The sequence below is a fragment of the Anoplophora glabripennis genome, unplaced genomic scaffold (genome assembly GCF_000390285.2).
Source record: "Anoplophora glabripennis isolate ALB-LARVAE unplaced genomic scaffold, Agla_2.0 scaffold293, whole genome shotgun sequence".
NCBI lineage: Eukaryota > Metazoa > Arthropoda > Insecta > Coleoptera > Cerambycidae > Anoplophora > Anoplophora glabripennis.
Window position 1 is genome coordinate 485,606 of NW_019416640.1, and position 15,348 is coordinate 500,953.

The window sequence follows — 15,348 nt, forward strand, 5'->3', positions numbered from 1 at the left end:
ATGATCAAAACCCCTAGGGGGATAATAACCATTGTAAGAATATATATATTTTAGACATCTGCGTTGAACAGACTAACTACTGTAGGCATACTCAATTCTATTCTTAATGAATGTTATGTAACCAAGCAATCAGCTAGAAGAATAAACCGTTTCTGAAATATGACTCCACTCCAGATTCTTAAACTTAACAAATCTTTCCAAAATACTATTAACACAGACAAAATAGCTATCGCCCCAGACCGCTACTGGAATAGGACAGCAGTTTTAAATTTCCGCATTGTCGATAGAGTACACCAACAGCAGAATTTTAGGAAGAATCAAATTCATTCCTACGCATATCCTAGCAACATAAAATCAACTCTTTGGCAATGCTGCCAGGCGTACTTACTGATTTATTTTGTACACTTTTTTATCAATATCTGTATTTTGCGTTACTGTATTTACTTAAAGGTATGATGTAGGTATTGATAAAAATGTTTCATAGAATCAACGAGTATCTATGTAGTGTCATATGATATTCTGCAATGGTGTCATAGTTAGATTATTTAATCATAATTTCTTTAATTAGCTACTATTTTTATTTTTTTGATATTGAAATACTGCAGAAAATATATTTCCGAATAAACAAAATTCGTAATGATATATTAAACAACTTGTAATATATATATTTTTTAATATTTGATGATCATGATAAATTTATTTAATATACAAAGTGAGTTATTAGTACGTCGCGGAATGTAGGTACCGTTTTTTTTTGTATTTTGACATCCACTTATAGGTTAATAATAATTAAAGGTGGAAAAAAATTTTTAAATACAAATGTACGACTTTTCCTTTATTTCTTTTGACATCAAAAATATATGTTTGTTTAAAGTAAAAAAAAAAACATTAAAAAAATTAAAATTCATTCTTATTGAAATAACAAACAACGATTTTTATAACTAACTTTTACAACAACATAAGGAGAATACCTAAAAACGAAATAACATTAAAATACCTACAATTGTTACAAATTTTCAAAATGTAAGTAATTGTGATGGTACAGTTGAAAATATGCTTTGATTTACTATTTATTGCTTTAAAAACAAATTCGGAATTACAGAAACATTTCGTCTTGTATTTCTTCTTTTAATACTTGTAAATTTTGAGGTCTTTAATAATATATTTTGTTGAAGTGTCCCCATAAAAATATGTCTTAAGGACTGAGATCGGGGCTGTGTTCTGGGCACCTAAGGTTTCTAATAATATTTTTTACAGTGTTCATTGACGGGATTCGTCTTCAAAAATAAATTTGCCGATATTCCTGAAGAACTTTTGCACATTGTTGTTATTTGAATAATACAGTTTAATTATCTTTTATTTAAAACAAATGTGATTTCCAAACAAAAGACAAGTTCCATATCTCTTTAATTACATAATTGAATGCATTAAATTTATTTGGCAGTTTTTATTTGGCAACAAAACCACCGCTAGAACTGCCGCCTATTACCAAGTAGAAGAGTTACCACGCTAAATTTTATTGCTGGATGCCGGCTAACAAAACCCTGCATCCATTTCGAGTTGCCAATTTCCAGTATTTAACACGCAGTCTGAAGCGATAATCTATATATATTGTCTGTGGTATTAATGAGAGAATAGTTAAATATTAACGAATTGCGTTTTCTATACTTACATTACTATACATTTAGTTGGAAGTTACATTAAGTTTATTTTGTAATAAATTACCAGCATTTAATAAATCATTGATGTAAACAAGAAACAGTAAAGTTTCCGTATTAGAGCCCTGAGGTACTCAAGATGTTGAACTATAAATATTCGATGGTATACATGTTATTAATGGCGGTGTCTCTTCCATTGGTTGCACAAGTACCTTGACATTACAGTGACCTGACCCAATATGACGTACAACAAATTTAATTAAAATTCCTCTATTATTTCAGAGGATATTTAAAACGAAACAGGATTGAGAATTCGAAATAAGTTTATAAGACAAAGTATCATTATTCTTGGTTGTTCCATTTTCGAAGTCTGATAGATTACAACTAGTAGTTTTTGTGACGTCAAGTCTGAATGGCTTGTTTAAGTATTTTAGTCACATCCTGCATATTAATGACGCACTTCCATTAGTAGCACTTCAGAAAAATACAATAAAACTTAATTTTAACAATGGATTGTTTGCCACCTCAGATATTACGATAAAATTATTTTTTTATTATTGCAGGAAATTATTACTTAACTGGCAATTAAAAAAAAATTAAAGGTGAAATGAATTTGGCGGACAACTGTTGCGCCGTCTCTTAATAGGAAGTTTAACTAAGATCTCATATCGCGGTCCTTATACATAACTTAAAAGATTTCCTTAATAACATGTTCAGTCTATTATGTCAGAAGTTGACAACAATGCCGCACTTTTCGAATAAAAATGTTTAAAATCAATTAAGAATTTATATAAGGAGGAGTGATATTGCTTGTAACGTTCGCATTAACTTTCATTGTAGAATAGTATTCTGTGAAAACCAGTAGACATCTCTTTTACGCAAACACCCCATCGAGATAACAATTACAAACATTGCATAATGGATTTCATGTACCTAGTTAATGAATATCTATTGTTTTTATTGATATCTAACATCTATCATACTCTAATTTTTTAATATTTCCATCGTCTAATTTAATGGGAAACAAAAACTGCGTCAATAGCATCGTAATCTTCTTCAATAATCTGCTGAATATGTTTTCTGCAGGAGTCAACGATTTTAGAATAGAAGAATAGCTAAAACGATATTATTTCTCAAAATTTCAAAAATTGTTAGAGAAAATTTGTTTCAAAATACACGCACATATGCTTTAGTAAGATTTTGACATGATACAAATTGCAATCATTTATTTTATTTTTTATTGTTAGCACATACATAGTTAAAACGACATTTTATATGATATATATCTCATAATTTCACTGACAATTTTGTTATACTTTATTTAAAATATAAATTATGCATCAAGATTGATAAATATCTATTTCCACGATTTTAATTGAGTCACAAACACTTATTTAAACAATAGAATTATTAAAACACTTAGTACAAGGTTGCAAATAGCATATAATTAAAAAATAAAAAATTATCTTTAACATACTTCAAAATTTTGAAATAACTATTAAGAGCTGAAAGTCTATTTAGGAAATAACGACGTTACATATTAACGTTGTTATATTCAATAAATAGGTTGTTAATGTTCTTCTTCTTTTAGTAAACATTAAATTTTGGTACTGACGTATTATCTCGATTGTGAATGAAATAATTGTAGGTATAACACAGCTGTTTATTCTGACCTAAAAAAATGTTTAATTTTAGCGATTTAGCTACTGAAAATTTGCGCTATCTCTCAAGTGAACAAGCGGTGGCCGATGCTGCAAACTTTATTAAAGCCATGAATGAACAATACTCTCTGCCTTCCGATGTTAAATGGATTGTATTTGGTGGTTCTTACTCTGCTTCTCTAGCTGCTTGGTTGAGACTAAAATATCCCGATTTGGTGCAAGGAGCCGTGTCGAGTAGTGGTCCTCTTTTGGCAAAACTGGATTTTTATGGTAAACATTAAAACTTGTAAATAGCACACAATCAGTTTTTCAACTAACTTTCAATTAGTGATAACAAATTATTAGTCAGCTGTCTTGTTTAGTTTCATATGATTAAATTTTTTCCAAGTTAGAAACAATGAATAATTGAGCTTTGATCCTGTTCGAGAAAGGATTTAATTTTCTTATACTACAGGAACTTCTAATCTAATTTTTCATCCACCGGAATTGATTGACTGATTTACAAAAATGAAAGAAATATACTTTATGGTTTTCAAGAAAAACCGTATTAACTAAAACAAGATTTTAACAATGTTTATTAGAAAATAATTGAAAAGTCTGTAGTAGGCAATGAATTTATCTTTCAAACTTGTCAGTTAGTAATAAAAAATATCAATTATTATTTTTATTATTTATTTGTGTTTTTTACTTAATACAATATTCGCTTATTTACAAACTACCTAAATACTTGTTTTCTTTTTGTAGAATTAGGAGAGAAGTGAAGTAAAATTTATTTGGCCAATTGTCAAATTTGAAAGATAAAGCCTACTACTGACTGATTATTTTCTAATGAACACTCAAAATATTGTGTCAATTAATACGGTTTTTCTTGAAAACCATAAAGTTTTTTAAAATTTAACAAGAGTAAAAAAATTTAATTAAATCCTGCTATGAATTAATATTACTATTTTTCAATTCGGTCAATGGAAAAAAGTTTAGTACAATTTTAGGAGTGATTCATCCCCAATGAATACCTTCTAGCTAGTTATTTAAACTCTTACCACCACGCATTAGAATAAAACATTTATTATTATTAACTACTACCATCACTTGGTCATACATAACTAAATAAGTTGTTGCGTCAAAATTAAAACATTATTACAATTTTAATTTTATTATGAAAAATTAATTCTTAAAAATGTATATGAGCAACCAAAACGTCAATGGATTTCACAGGATCTAACGACACTTACAGTGTAAAATAATTCAATAAACAAAAAAATCTAAATAAAAAATGTTGATAAATTTAGAACGAATACACTGAAGATGAATTTATCGAGACAAAACATCTGAATCTGATTCGGGGATTCGAGGCAGTACAGTATCGAGTCATGAAGGCTTGCAACAATGTAATAAAATTTGTAGGGTCGTATTTAAAAAAATTAAGTTGATGATGGTCCTGGAGAGACAAAACGTTACATATAAAAATAAATTATGCCATTCGATAGAAAGCAAAAAGGGGCCATGAGGGAGTGTTCTTTTTTCAATATCACCTCAAACAAGGCTGAAATGAAACAAAAACGGATTTCCAAAATTTCGGTTTTTTTCAAAGATTTCGAAAACTAATCATGTTAGCCTTGATTTTGTAGAGGCATAATGTTGGTCCCATGGTAACGCAACTTTGACCCCATTTAAGCTAGTTTGTATCTCTTACCGTTTTCGAGATCCCTGTAGTGAGAAGCAAATCTGTAACAGCTTGTAATTGAAGATACCAATTTTTGTATCTTTTGAAATTTTCGGCTTGGAAGAGTTCCTCAGAGGATGAAACAGGTTCACCTCTCTTCGTATGCCACATATATCCGCCCATGAGTCCTCGTTAGTCAGTGAACCTGACGAGCTGATTCGAGATTTGAGCATCGGCCAGGCAAACCCGTCCTGTCCAGTATCTCTACACTGAAAACTCTTCTAATAATGTGAGCTATGGTCACTCTGCAAGTGTCGGGCATAGGATCTACAGGCCTTTGCCTCATCATACGAGAATACAATATTAAAAAAATTAAGTGTCCCACAACGGTTATTCTTGTTGTCGTCCTTGTCGTCCTCGTCCTCCTGTCCTCCTTGTCCTCCTCGTCATCCTCGTCATTCTCCACATCCTCCTCATCCTCCTCCTACTCATCCTCCTCATCCTCATTATTATTAATAATAATATTAATAATAATTCAGTATATTATTATAGCAAAATTATATATTTGAATACCAAATAGAATACTCGGAGCCACATAGCTTTCAATGTATCTTAAAGTTGTAGATGTTTTACACTGTATTGGCCAAAGTGCTTATTTTAAATGAGTATAAGAAAAAATATTGCTTCTTCATTTATTCCATTTCTTCCCAGTTTCTTAATTTTTGTAACAAAATTTATTTTTATTTTTCAGAATATTTTCAGGTAGTCACTGAAGATTTGGCTACTATCAGTCAAGAATGTGTGAATAATCTTACAACGGCCATGAAACAAGTCGATGATTTATTATATAATCCTAGCGATGACGAGTCCCTTACAAACATATTTAACTTATGCGAACCCATTGAAAGTCTTGACGTAGATGGTTTCGAAGTTGCAAATTTTTATACCAGCTTAGCAGCCGCCTTCGCTGCAGTAGCGCAGTATAATGGGATGCTCGAGTCTACGATTGACGATCTGTGTAAGATATTGACTGATCAAAACGGAGGAAAAGAAATAATTCGTCTGTCTAATGTCATTAGTACCGTATACGGCACGGAAAACGAATGTTTAAGTTACGATTATGCGAGCTATGTAGCATACCTAAGGGATACTCAAATAAATGGGACGTGTAAGTTCTATTATTAGGATCATTCGTACCTATATACAGTTATGAATGTTGCTAACGATTCATTGAAGCATTGAATAAAATTGTTAAGTTATATTATAAATATGATGTAGAAAATACAAAGGTAATTATTTTAGTACGTCAGTGGATATATCAAACTTGTACCGAATTCGGCTGGTACCAAACAACAAGCAGGGAAGATAAAATATTTGGAAAAGGATGCTCAATAGATTACTTTACAAACCTATGTGTAGAGGCCTTCGGACAATCGTTTAATGAAACTTTTATCAAGGCTCAAATCGACCAAACGAACGCAAATTATGGTGGAATTGATATCGCTGTATCAAACGTGGTGTATGTTCATGGCTCTCTAGATCCTTGGCACGCTGTAGGACTTACAGAAACTACAAATCCTGATTCTCCTGTCATTTATATTGAGGGTAAGAATTTAAAAAAGAAATAGTTAAAGATTAGTGGGTGCCTAGTAATATGTGTATATCACAAAAATAAAACTGTTTTATGCTGTATTAGTAATATAGTATTCCTCTTGTAAGGAACTAATGATGTTAATTTTTAGGGACGTCTCATTGTGCCAATATGTACGGGACTACAGAGAACGAATTGCCACAACTTACCGCAGCTAAAAATGAAGTTGATAGACTCATTGGAGTGTTGTTAAGTCTCAATTAATGATATTTTGATCAGCATTTGTCTTGTTCGTTACAAAAATGTATATTATATAGAAATATATTCCTGATTAAAAATACATATTTTCTTATATCACTAATTGCAGTGCAGTCCGATCTTTCGTGTCCATATTGAGATTAGATATGTTTCAGACATAAACAAATCGATTTTTATATAAATCATTACAATTTAATATAATTAAACTATCCACTGATATCAAGTTGAAAAGATCAGGAAAGGCTAAAAAAAATTACTGAGATTTTAACAAGAATCATTATTTCAGTTTGACATTTAAACTACCTAAAAACTCTGTGATTTCCTATACCTAATAGTTATTGGATAAATTAAATCACTGATGCTCCAAGGACTTATTTTAGTCACATAACCATCAACATAAAGACTAAATAAAAAACTGTTTCTACTTTTTAGTGAATTGTTGTGTAAGTCAAACAGAATCATTTTACCTGTTTTCTAATACATTCTTATTTGGTACTATTTCTACTTCCTACATTTGCTTTTTACCTCTAACTGTAACTAAATCTGACACTGTTCAGTTTAAGGAGGTTTGATACCGAAAAAAAAATGGTAAGAAAGTTTTCAAAGCAATTGAAATCTGTTAATAAATATGCAAACTATCTCGTGTAAAAATATCAGATCGATTGCCAATGTAGTTTTTTTGAAAAATGATATTAAAAATTATGCTCTTATACACAGGCGGTGTTATGGGAGTTGAGGCAAAAACTTTAATCAAACGTGAATATTGCTCTTAAAAATGGTTAGGATCGGGAAAATAAAATTGTAATGAAAGAATTAAATATTACTAAACATTTTAAAACAATAAAAATATGCACTTACAATGTAATTATTGAGATAATGGAATGAATATATAACGTTTTGACAAATTTGAACAAACATCTGATCCAATGAAAGGCAATATGGCAACACTGTACGCTGTATTTAACGTTTCGACTGACGCGCTATATTTGAATAGCTCGATTATAGACTATAAAATTATTCCAGTCGAAAACATATGTAGTAATAATTAATATTAAATACATTTTTCGTGATCTAATGCAATATAATAGCAATTTGAAACAAAAATTGAAAGGATCTCTTTGCAAAACGAACAGTATAGATGTTCTGTCATAATCTTAAATTTGACAAGGGGACGTCTCACTATCATACACTGAGCTTCTTGATAGTTATCATATGGATTCTCGGTTTGCACATTTTACTTTTTTCTCATCAACCCACATTCTGTTTCATACGCATTTTATATTACTTTTCAGTCATTACCTACTTTTCCTTTGTACCTTGGATGTTCATTCATGTTTACGGAATAAGCGCAAAGTTGACAGTAATGACAGTTGACCCAACTTTTACTACCACGCCATAACAATGTTGCCAGATTTCATCCATAATTTTACAAGCTCTTAATGAATAAATAGACACTTTTATTCAAATAAAAAGTTAATTGACGTGCATTAAACACGGAAAATATATGCAAGCTAATATGTGTTGTATAAATTTCATTCGTATATATTATATGTAGTTCACTCAAATTAATTTATGTAAGGTTGGTACTACAACGAAACTACCGTGTATAAGCATAGGCTTCCCTCCCGCACCGCCTGCCCCGTAAGAGATGTATCGAACATCCTTAATTCGCTCGATTTGCGCATTACTGTGGGGCAAACAAATACAGGGTGTTTGACGGTCCATTAGAATTATTTCAGAGACTACTTCGATTTGAATTTTGAAAATTTGGTATACCGGGTTTTCGGGCATGCCCTTCTCAATTAAAATAATGGCGTCCACGTACCACTTCTGGTTATACCCGAAGTCGCCATCAACTTGCTTATTTTAAATGGAACACCCCATATATTATTGCAATTTTGGATTCTACGTGTTATTTTAGGTGGACTTTTATGAAGTTTCCCTATTCCTAAAATTAAATGTTTTCGAGATTTAATTTTATTCAAAAAAATGGAGAGAAACAGTGACTAGCTTCAAACCATGTGTATGTTATAGTAAGAAGGATAAAGCAACAATATTTATAGGGGGGATAGCTAGACCCCTAAGCTTCCCATTCATACTTTCAAAGTGGCTTAATCGACCACAGGGTGTTAGAAATTTAATGTCGCGTTTAGTTAACTTCAAGCCTTCATGAGTCGGTTTTTTTAAATAGAACACCCTGTATGTTTTTCTATATTCTGATACATAATTTTATTCTCTTTCGAACGGTATTAGGGTTCCCTATTTCTTGCGAGGATAGCTGTGGAATTTTTAGCAAAACTTCAAAACAAACAACTAAACTGTTTTAACTGTTTAACTGTTTAAAAGTTCTTTATTATTATTTATTCACAGACGTTGCAATGGGATTCTAAGTAGAACATTTACAGTTTTTAATGAGACATATCCCAATTTTCCACCAATGAGCAGAATAAAGTTAAGAAGAATTCTAAAAAATCAACTTCATACATAGTAATACACAATTTTAATTATGTATGTTGATAATAATCATGCACTAAGATAAAAAAAATTACTTAAAAAGTCATAAGTGTTCAATATGACCCCCATTAGCAGCTAAGTACTTGTGGATTCTAGAGATAACACCATCAGCCACCGCTTTTGCTATTTCAGCTGCAGGCAATTCATGGAACGCTCTTCATATTCGAGTAATCAAATCCTCTTTTGAAGCAACGGGTGTAGAATAAACTTTTTGCTTTATTATTCCCCAAATACAAAAATCCAATGGCACTCCATTAGACCTCACTAGGTCGGGAGACCTCACTGGCCAATTCCAAGTCCTAGGCGTCTCATCCAGCTATCTTCACACATTTCAGTCAGCTGTTGATCGATTTGATTGTGACAGTGAGGTGGAGCCCCGTCCAATTGATATCAACACTTCCTTAGTTGGTCTAAAGGTATATCATCTAGAAAATCTGCCACAACCGTTTGCAAAATATTGAGATATCTGTCGGCATTTAAATTTTCTTCGTAGATATGGTAAGAAATTTGGTTATCTTTAATTAGACAAAAAAACATTTACGCTAAATTTATTTTGAAAGTTTCTTTCCCGGATAACGAGGATTTTCAGATGATCAAAAATGAGTATTATGTCTATTAAAAATATCTTCTCTCGTAAATTTTGACTCTTCTGTCCATATATGTTGCAAAAATTGTGGATCTTCTTGGTATCGTACTAACATCGTTTCACAAAATTGTACACGTTGCACGGCGTCACCCGGATGAAAAGCAGAAAGTAGTTTTTGTATGGATGTATATCATTAGTTCTTAGCATTCTGTGAATGGACGCTCGTAAAATGCCTAAATCATACTCTGCGGCACGAGTTCAGGATTCTGGATGAACATTAAAATAGGCTAGCACATTTATTACATTATCTTCATTTGAAGTTATTGGTTTTGGTAAAATTCTTTCTGCACAAATTCGACCATACTCTAGTTGATTTGCTAAAATTCTTCTTAACTTTTTTCTGCTCAATGGTGGCAAATTTGGATATGTCTCATTAGAAACTGTACATAATTCCATTGCAACGTCTGTGAATGAATAATAAATTTAAAATATCAGTATTTGAATATGTATTGTTTTCCATTTCTTATATACACTAAATTAAACAGTCACTGAAAGAGATTAACAACAAATTGACAGTTTAGTTGTTTGTTTCGAAGTTTTGCTAAAAATTCCACAGCTATCCTCGGCTAGGGGTCTAGCTATCCCCCCTATCCGCGAATGCAGCTAAGAGCTCGCCCCCTGGCGGTGACAAATGATACTAGTGAAACAAGGTAAACATTTCTTGTGTGTGACATTTCGTTTTGTATTTTATTTAAAATTGTGTATAGTGTTTGCTTTTGAACAGTTATATTTAAAAAATAGCGTGAGGAAAACTTCAGCAGTTATGGACATTATCTAGGGTTATGGATAAAAAGAAGAAATTGTCGAACTATTATTGTTCAGTTCATGGTTGTTCTTCATGGTTCAAGAAAAATCCAGAATTAAGTTTTCCTCAAATTGAAGAAATTTTCAAAATATTATTGTCGGTAGACAATACTCCCTGAATTTCAAGAGCGTTGTTAGTAAGGGCACTAGTTTGCAGACACAATGAATAAATTTCTAAATTTAAATCACTTTGCCCAATTTTCCCACATAGTACCACATGACCAGCGTTAAAAACTGCCTCTCCTTCTAATATACAACGAGGTTTTCGTTGCCACTTAAATAGGAAATGTTGGTATTCCGCAACGAATAACTTCATAGTTATAACCTCAAAAAATGTACATTAAATTGTAATGCTAGAAACAAACAAGGTAGACATAAATACTTACTTGCATTAAAATTTATTTACGAAATATTTGAAACCTATAAAATATCACAGAAGTCAAATAACCGCAGTTTAATAACAAAATTACTAATAATAATGGGAAATAAAACGAATGTTGTTGAAATGAATCTATAAAAATGAACGGCAATGTCAAAATTACCTTGTTTCGGAGCTTACCGCTTTCGCCGCTTGATGCGCTTGCATCTTAAAAATTATCCCGGATAAATATTGTTGCTTTATCTTTCTTACTATAACATACACATGGTTTGAAGCTAGTCACTGTTTCTCTTCATTTTTTTGAAAAAAATGAAATATCTCAAAAACGGTTAATTTTAGGAATAGGCAAACTTTATAAAAGTCCACTTAAAATAACACGTATAATCCAAAATTGCAATAATATATAGGGTGTTCCATTTAAAATAAGCAAGTTGATGGCAACTTCCGATATAACCGAAAGTGGTACGTGGACGCCATTATTTTAGTTCAGAAGGGCATGCCCGAAAACCCGGTATCCCAAATTTTCAAAATTCAAATCGAAGTAGTTTCTGAAATAATTCTAATGGGTCGTCACCGCGAGACACCTTGTGTAATTTAGCCAGTTTTGTAACATTTTGAAATTCCAGTTCATCTTGAATTTTGTTTTTTATTTTCTGGTGGTGTGTTAACGAGTTCATTTTTATAATATCTTTTTTCATCTTCATCGAAATAAAAAAAACTATTGAATTTTAATAATGTTTATTACTTTTTAATTTTAAAATAATTTTAACTGTAAAATGTTGACCTTTTTTTGTTCGTTTGTGAGGTTACAGGTCGTTTTTTAAATAATATCATTCTTTTTGCTTGGTACTTCAATTGAATGTTTATAATGTGATTGTTATGAAGTATTCTCAACATGTCATCTTCATTGTGAACTTCGCATTACGTAAGTTATCTTTTTTGTAATTCAATTATAATGTACTAATTAAAAATTTTTGTAAGCGGTATACACCACAAAAGGTACCTTCAATTGCTTTTCAAAATTTCCAAATTTTCGGAAACACTTTTTCCAAATTTATCTATATCAAGGTTATTTGAAGGCGTTGTNAACTTCCGATATAACCGAAAGTGGTACGTGGACGCCATTATTTTAGTTCAGAAGGGCATGCCCGAAAACCCGGTATCCCAAATTTTCAAAATTCAAATCGAAGTAGTTTCTGAAATAATTCTAATGGGTCGTCACCGCGAGACACCTTGTGTAATTTAGCCAGTTTTGTAACATTTTGAAATTCCAGTTCATCTTGAATTTTGTTTTTTATTTTCTGGTGGTGTGTTAACGAGTTCATTTTTATAATATCTTTTTTCATCTTCATCGAAATAAAAAAAACTATTGAATTTTAATAATGTTTATTACTTTTTAATTTTAAAATAATTTTAACTGTAAAATGTTGACCTTTTTTTGTTCGTTTGTGAGGTTACAGGTCGTTTTTTAAATAATATCATTCTTTTTGCTTGGTACTTCAATTGAATGTTTATAATGTGATTGTTATGAAGTATTCTCAACATGTCATCTTCATTGTGAACTTCGCATTACGTAAGTTATCTTTTTTGTAATTCAATTATAATGTACTAATTAAAAATTTTTGTAAGCGGTATACACCACAAAAGGTACCTTCAATTGCTTTTCAAAATTTCCAAATTTTCGGAAACACTTTTTCCAAATTTATCTATATCAAGGTTATTTGAAGGCGTTGTCTTATAAACGTGATGACAGTCATCGCTCTGATGCTGTAATAATGATCTTTCGCTACTGAAATACAACAAACAACAGTCACAAAAATATTTTTTATATTCGTGACGTGAAACTTGACTAGAAACTAACTTTAAAAATTTTTTAATCCAACAATAACGAATTTTTATACAATGCTTTCTACAATAATGGTTCTCTACGCAATCCTCTGTAATAAGTAACAAATTCACGTTATAACGTAATTTATTTGCTGCATACCGCAGTGGCCCTTGTCGTATTCCACCCTTCGAGCGAGCTTCAGAATTTCAGAACACTCAATATATTCCTAGACGTCGCCTTGTTCCTACGGATATGCTCGAGGCCATCAGATTGGGAAGGAGGCAGAGGGGAACAGTCAAATTCGCCTACCTTTCCAATCCAAACAGAAAACCCGCCACGGTTTCACAATTAATCGCTGTCGGCCGGGCAAATCAAAAAAGCCTCCACGGTATCATTTCAGACATCGAACTCGATACAGCCCGAGAACGATTTCCACGACTCTGCATCCTAGTGCAGACGTCGTCCCATGAAATAACACCGATCCCTCCGGCGATAGCGTCTCCGAAGTCTAAGATCAATTTCACCGATGTTTCCAATGTCACCCACATCACGGCCGATCTCGCCTGGGTCTGCCTTCCCGGCGCTCAGTATCCACTGCAGCGACCCTCGCAACCTGCAGACGTTTTTTTACCCATCTTTCCAATTGGTCCAAGGACGCTATCGTCAATAAGTCAAAAAATTATTAAGTGATCGGTGTCAAAATTTAATGCAGCACTCCTCAAGTCGCTGGCATTATCCTCCTAAAATTTTATCTGAATCGGATGAGCAACAGGGTTTTGATCACAATATTTTATTATATATGTTTAATTTCCAAACATTAGACACCAGGAGACGATGTCATTCAGTAAAATTTCTGTATTATCTACTTCATAATAAAGTTGATTGTCCATATTTGTTTGAACAACTCAGTTTCTTGGTTCCCCGCAATGAGACAAGAAATCGCACTACTTTTTATTTGCCTAGGTCTAATACAAATTTGCTACTAAAATCACCAGTATATTTTATGTGTAAGACTTTCAACACCATATGTAATATTTGTGATATTAATTATTGTTCTGTGAAAACATTGTGCTCAAGTATAGTTAAGCAAGTCAATAATTAACTGATGTTATTCCTTATTTAAGTAACCTCTATTTCTTTAGGTTATATGTTGTAAAACCTCTACTAATATGTATAATTTTGTTTTGTTTTGTAATTCATGTGTCTTAAATTTATGCTTAATCACTACCAGTTAATTTAGCCCTGTAATTGGAATTACTTCTGTTGGGCTAATAAACGATAGTAATTATCTAAGGAGAGAACCAGGCCACTTCAAGGTCACTCCAGGCTACCACCGGGCTGCCGCCATCCGGAGCCGGCACCAGGTCTCCAGCAGCAGGCATGGCGATGCTGTCCTCCAAGGTTACGCTGAAGAAGTGTCAGTGGGGTGCGGGGGTGGGGGATCTGGATTGCAGAAGAAGAAGCCGGGGTCCGTCATCGGCAATGACCAGGAGGACGGGCGATGTACCAGAATTGCTTAGGTGAAAAGAGCCGGCCATGTCAGCTACAACGTGGTCGGCTAAGGGGTTTTCGCATGGGATGGCACCCGAATGAGATGCGTATCGTAGAAATGCTGATTGTACTGGATCGTCCGTGCTAACGGCTCCACGTTCCGGGACACCCGAAATCGAAGGTAGGCCGATATCGGGGCCGAACCGCGAACCGTGGTCGGGCTCATGGGATTCCCCGGATCCTACCAGTTGGTACGTAGGTATAACCTCGTCCCGAGTATCTGTGGGTGACCTACTCGTATGGGCTACTCGCCTCCGTGAGTGCATCACGAGGGGTGGTCGAGGCGGTATCGATAACTCGTGTAGCAGCGGACCTCAACGCGTACGGCGCCGGCGCTGTGGCTGCGCCGTGCCGCGTACTTCCGCGAGCTACCACTTTCGGTCCCTCAGACTCTTCACGCAGCATCGAGATAGCGTTGGGGAATAAGGCCATTTTTTCTTTCACCCGGGGTGTCGGGAGATCTTTCGCCGGCAAACATGCGTGAGGGCAGTTCGTGTAACCGCTGGTCTCTCCGGATGGGGACGAGGTCTCGTCCAGCTCAGTCTTGATCAAAGAATTACGTAGCACTAATAATAATAATAATAATAATAATGATAATGATAATGATGATGATGCTGATGCTGATGCTGATACTGATACTGATAATGATATGATAATGATAATGATAATGATAATGATAATAATAATCATAATAATAATCATAATGATAATGATAATGATAATGATAATGATAATGATAATGATAATGATAATGATAATGATAATGATAATGATAATGATAATGATAATGATAAT

General features: G+C 33.0%; 1 protein-coding gene across 1 annotated transcript in view; it reads left to right on the top strand.

Moving 5' to 3' along the window:
* Positions 1-6,915, top strand: part of LOC108907036 (putative serine protease K12H4.7) — a 15,969-nt gene extending 9,054 nt beyond the window's left edge. The window contains exons 3-6 of the mRNA XM_023455157.1: positions 3,354-3,589; positions 5,734-6,150; positions 6,285-6,587; positions 6,725-6,915. Of these exons, the coding sequence (XP_023310925.1) occupies positions 3,354-3,589; positions 5,734-6,150; positions 6,285-6,587; positions 6,725-6,837 (1,069 nt within the window). The 3' untranslated portion in view covers positions 6,838-6,915. The remainder of the gene's footprint in view (positions 1-3,353; positions 3,590-5,733; positions 6,151-6,284; positions 6,588-6,724) is intronic.
* The last annotated feature ends 8,433 nt before the right edge of the window (positions 6,916-15,348 follow it).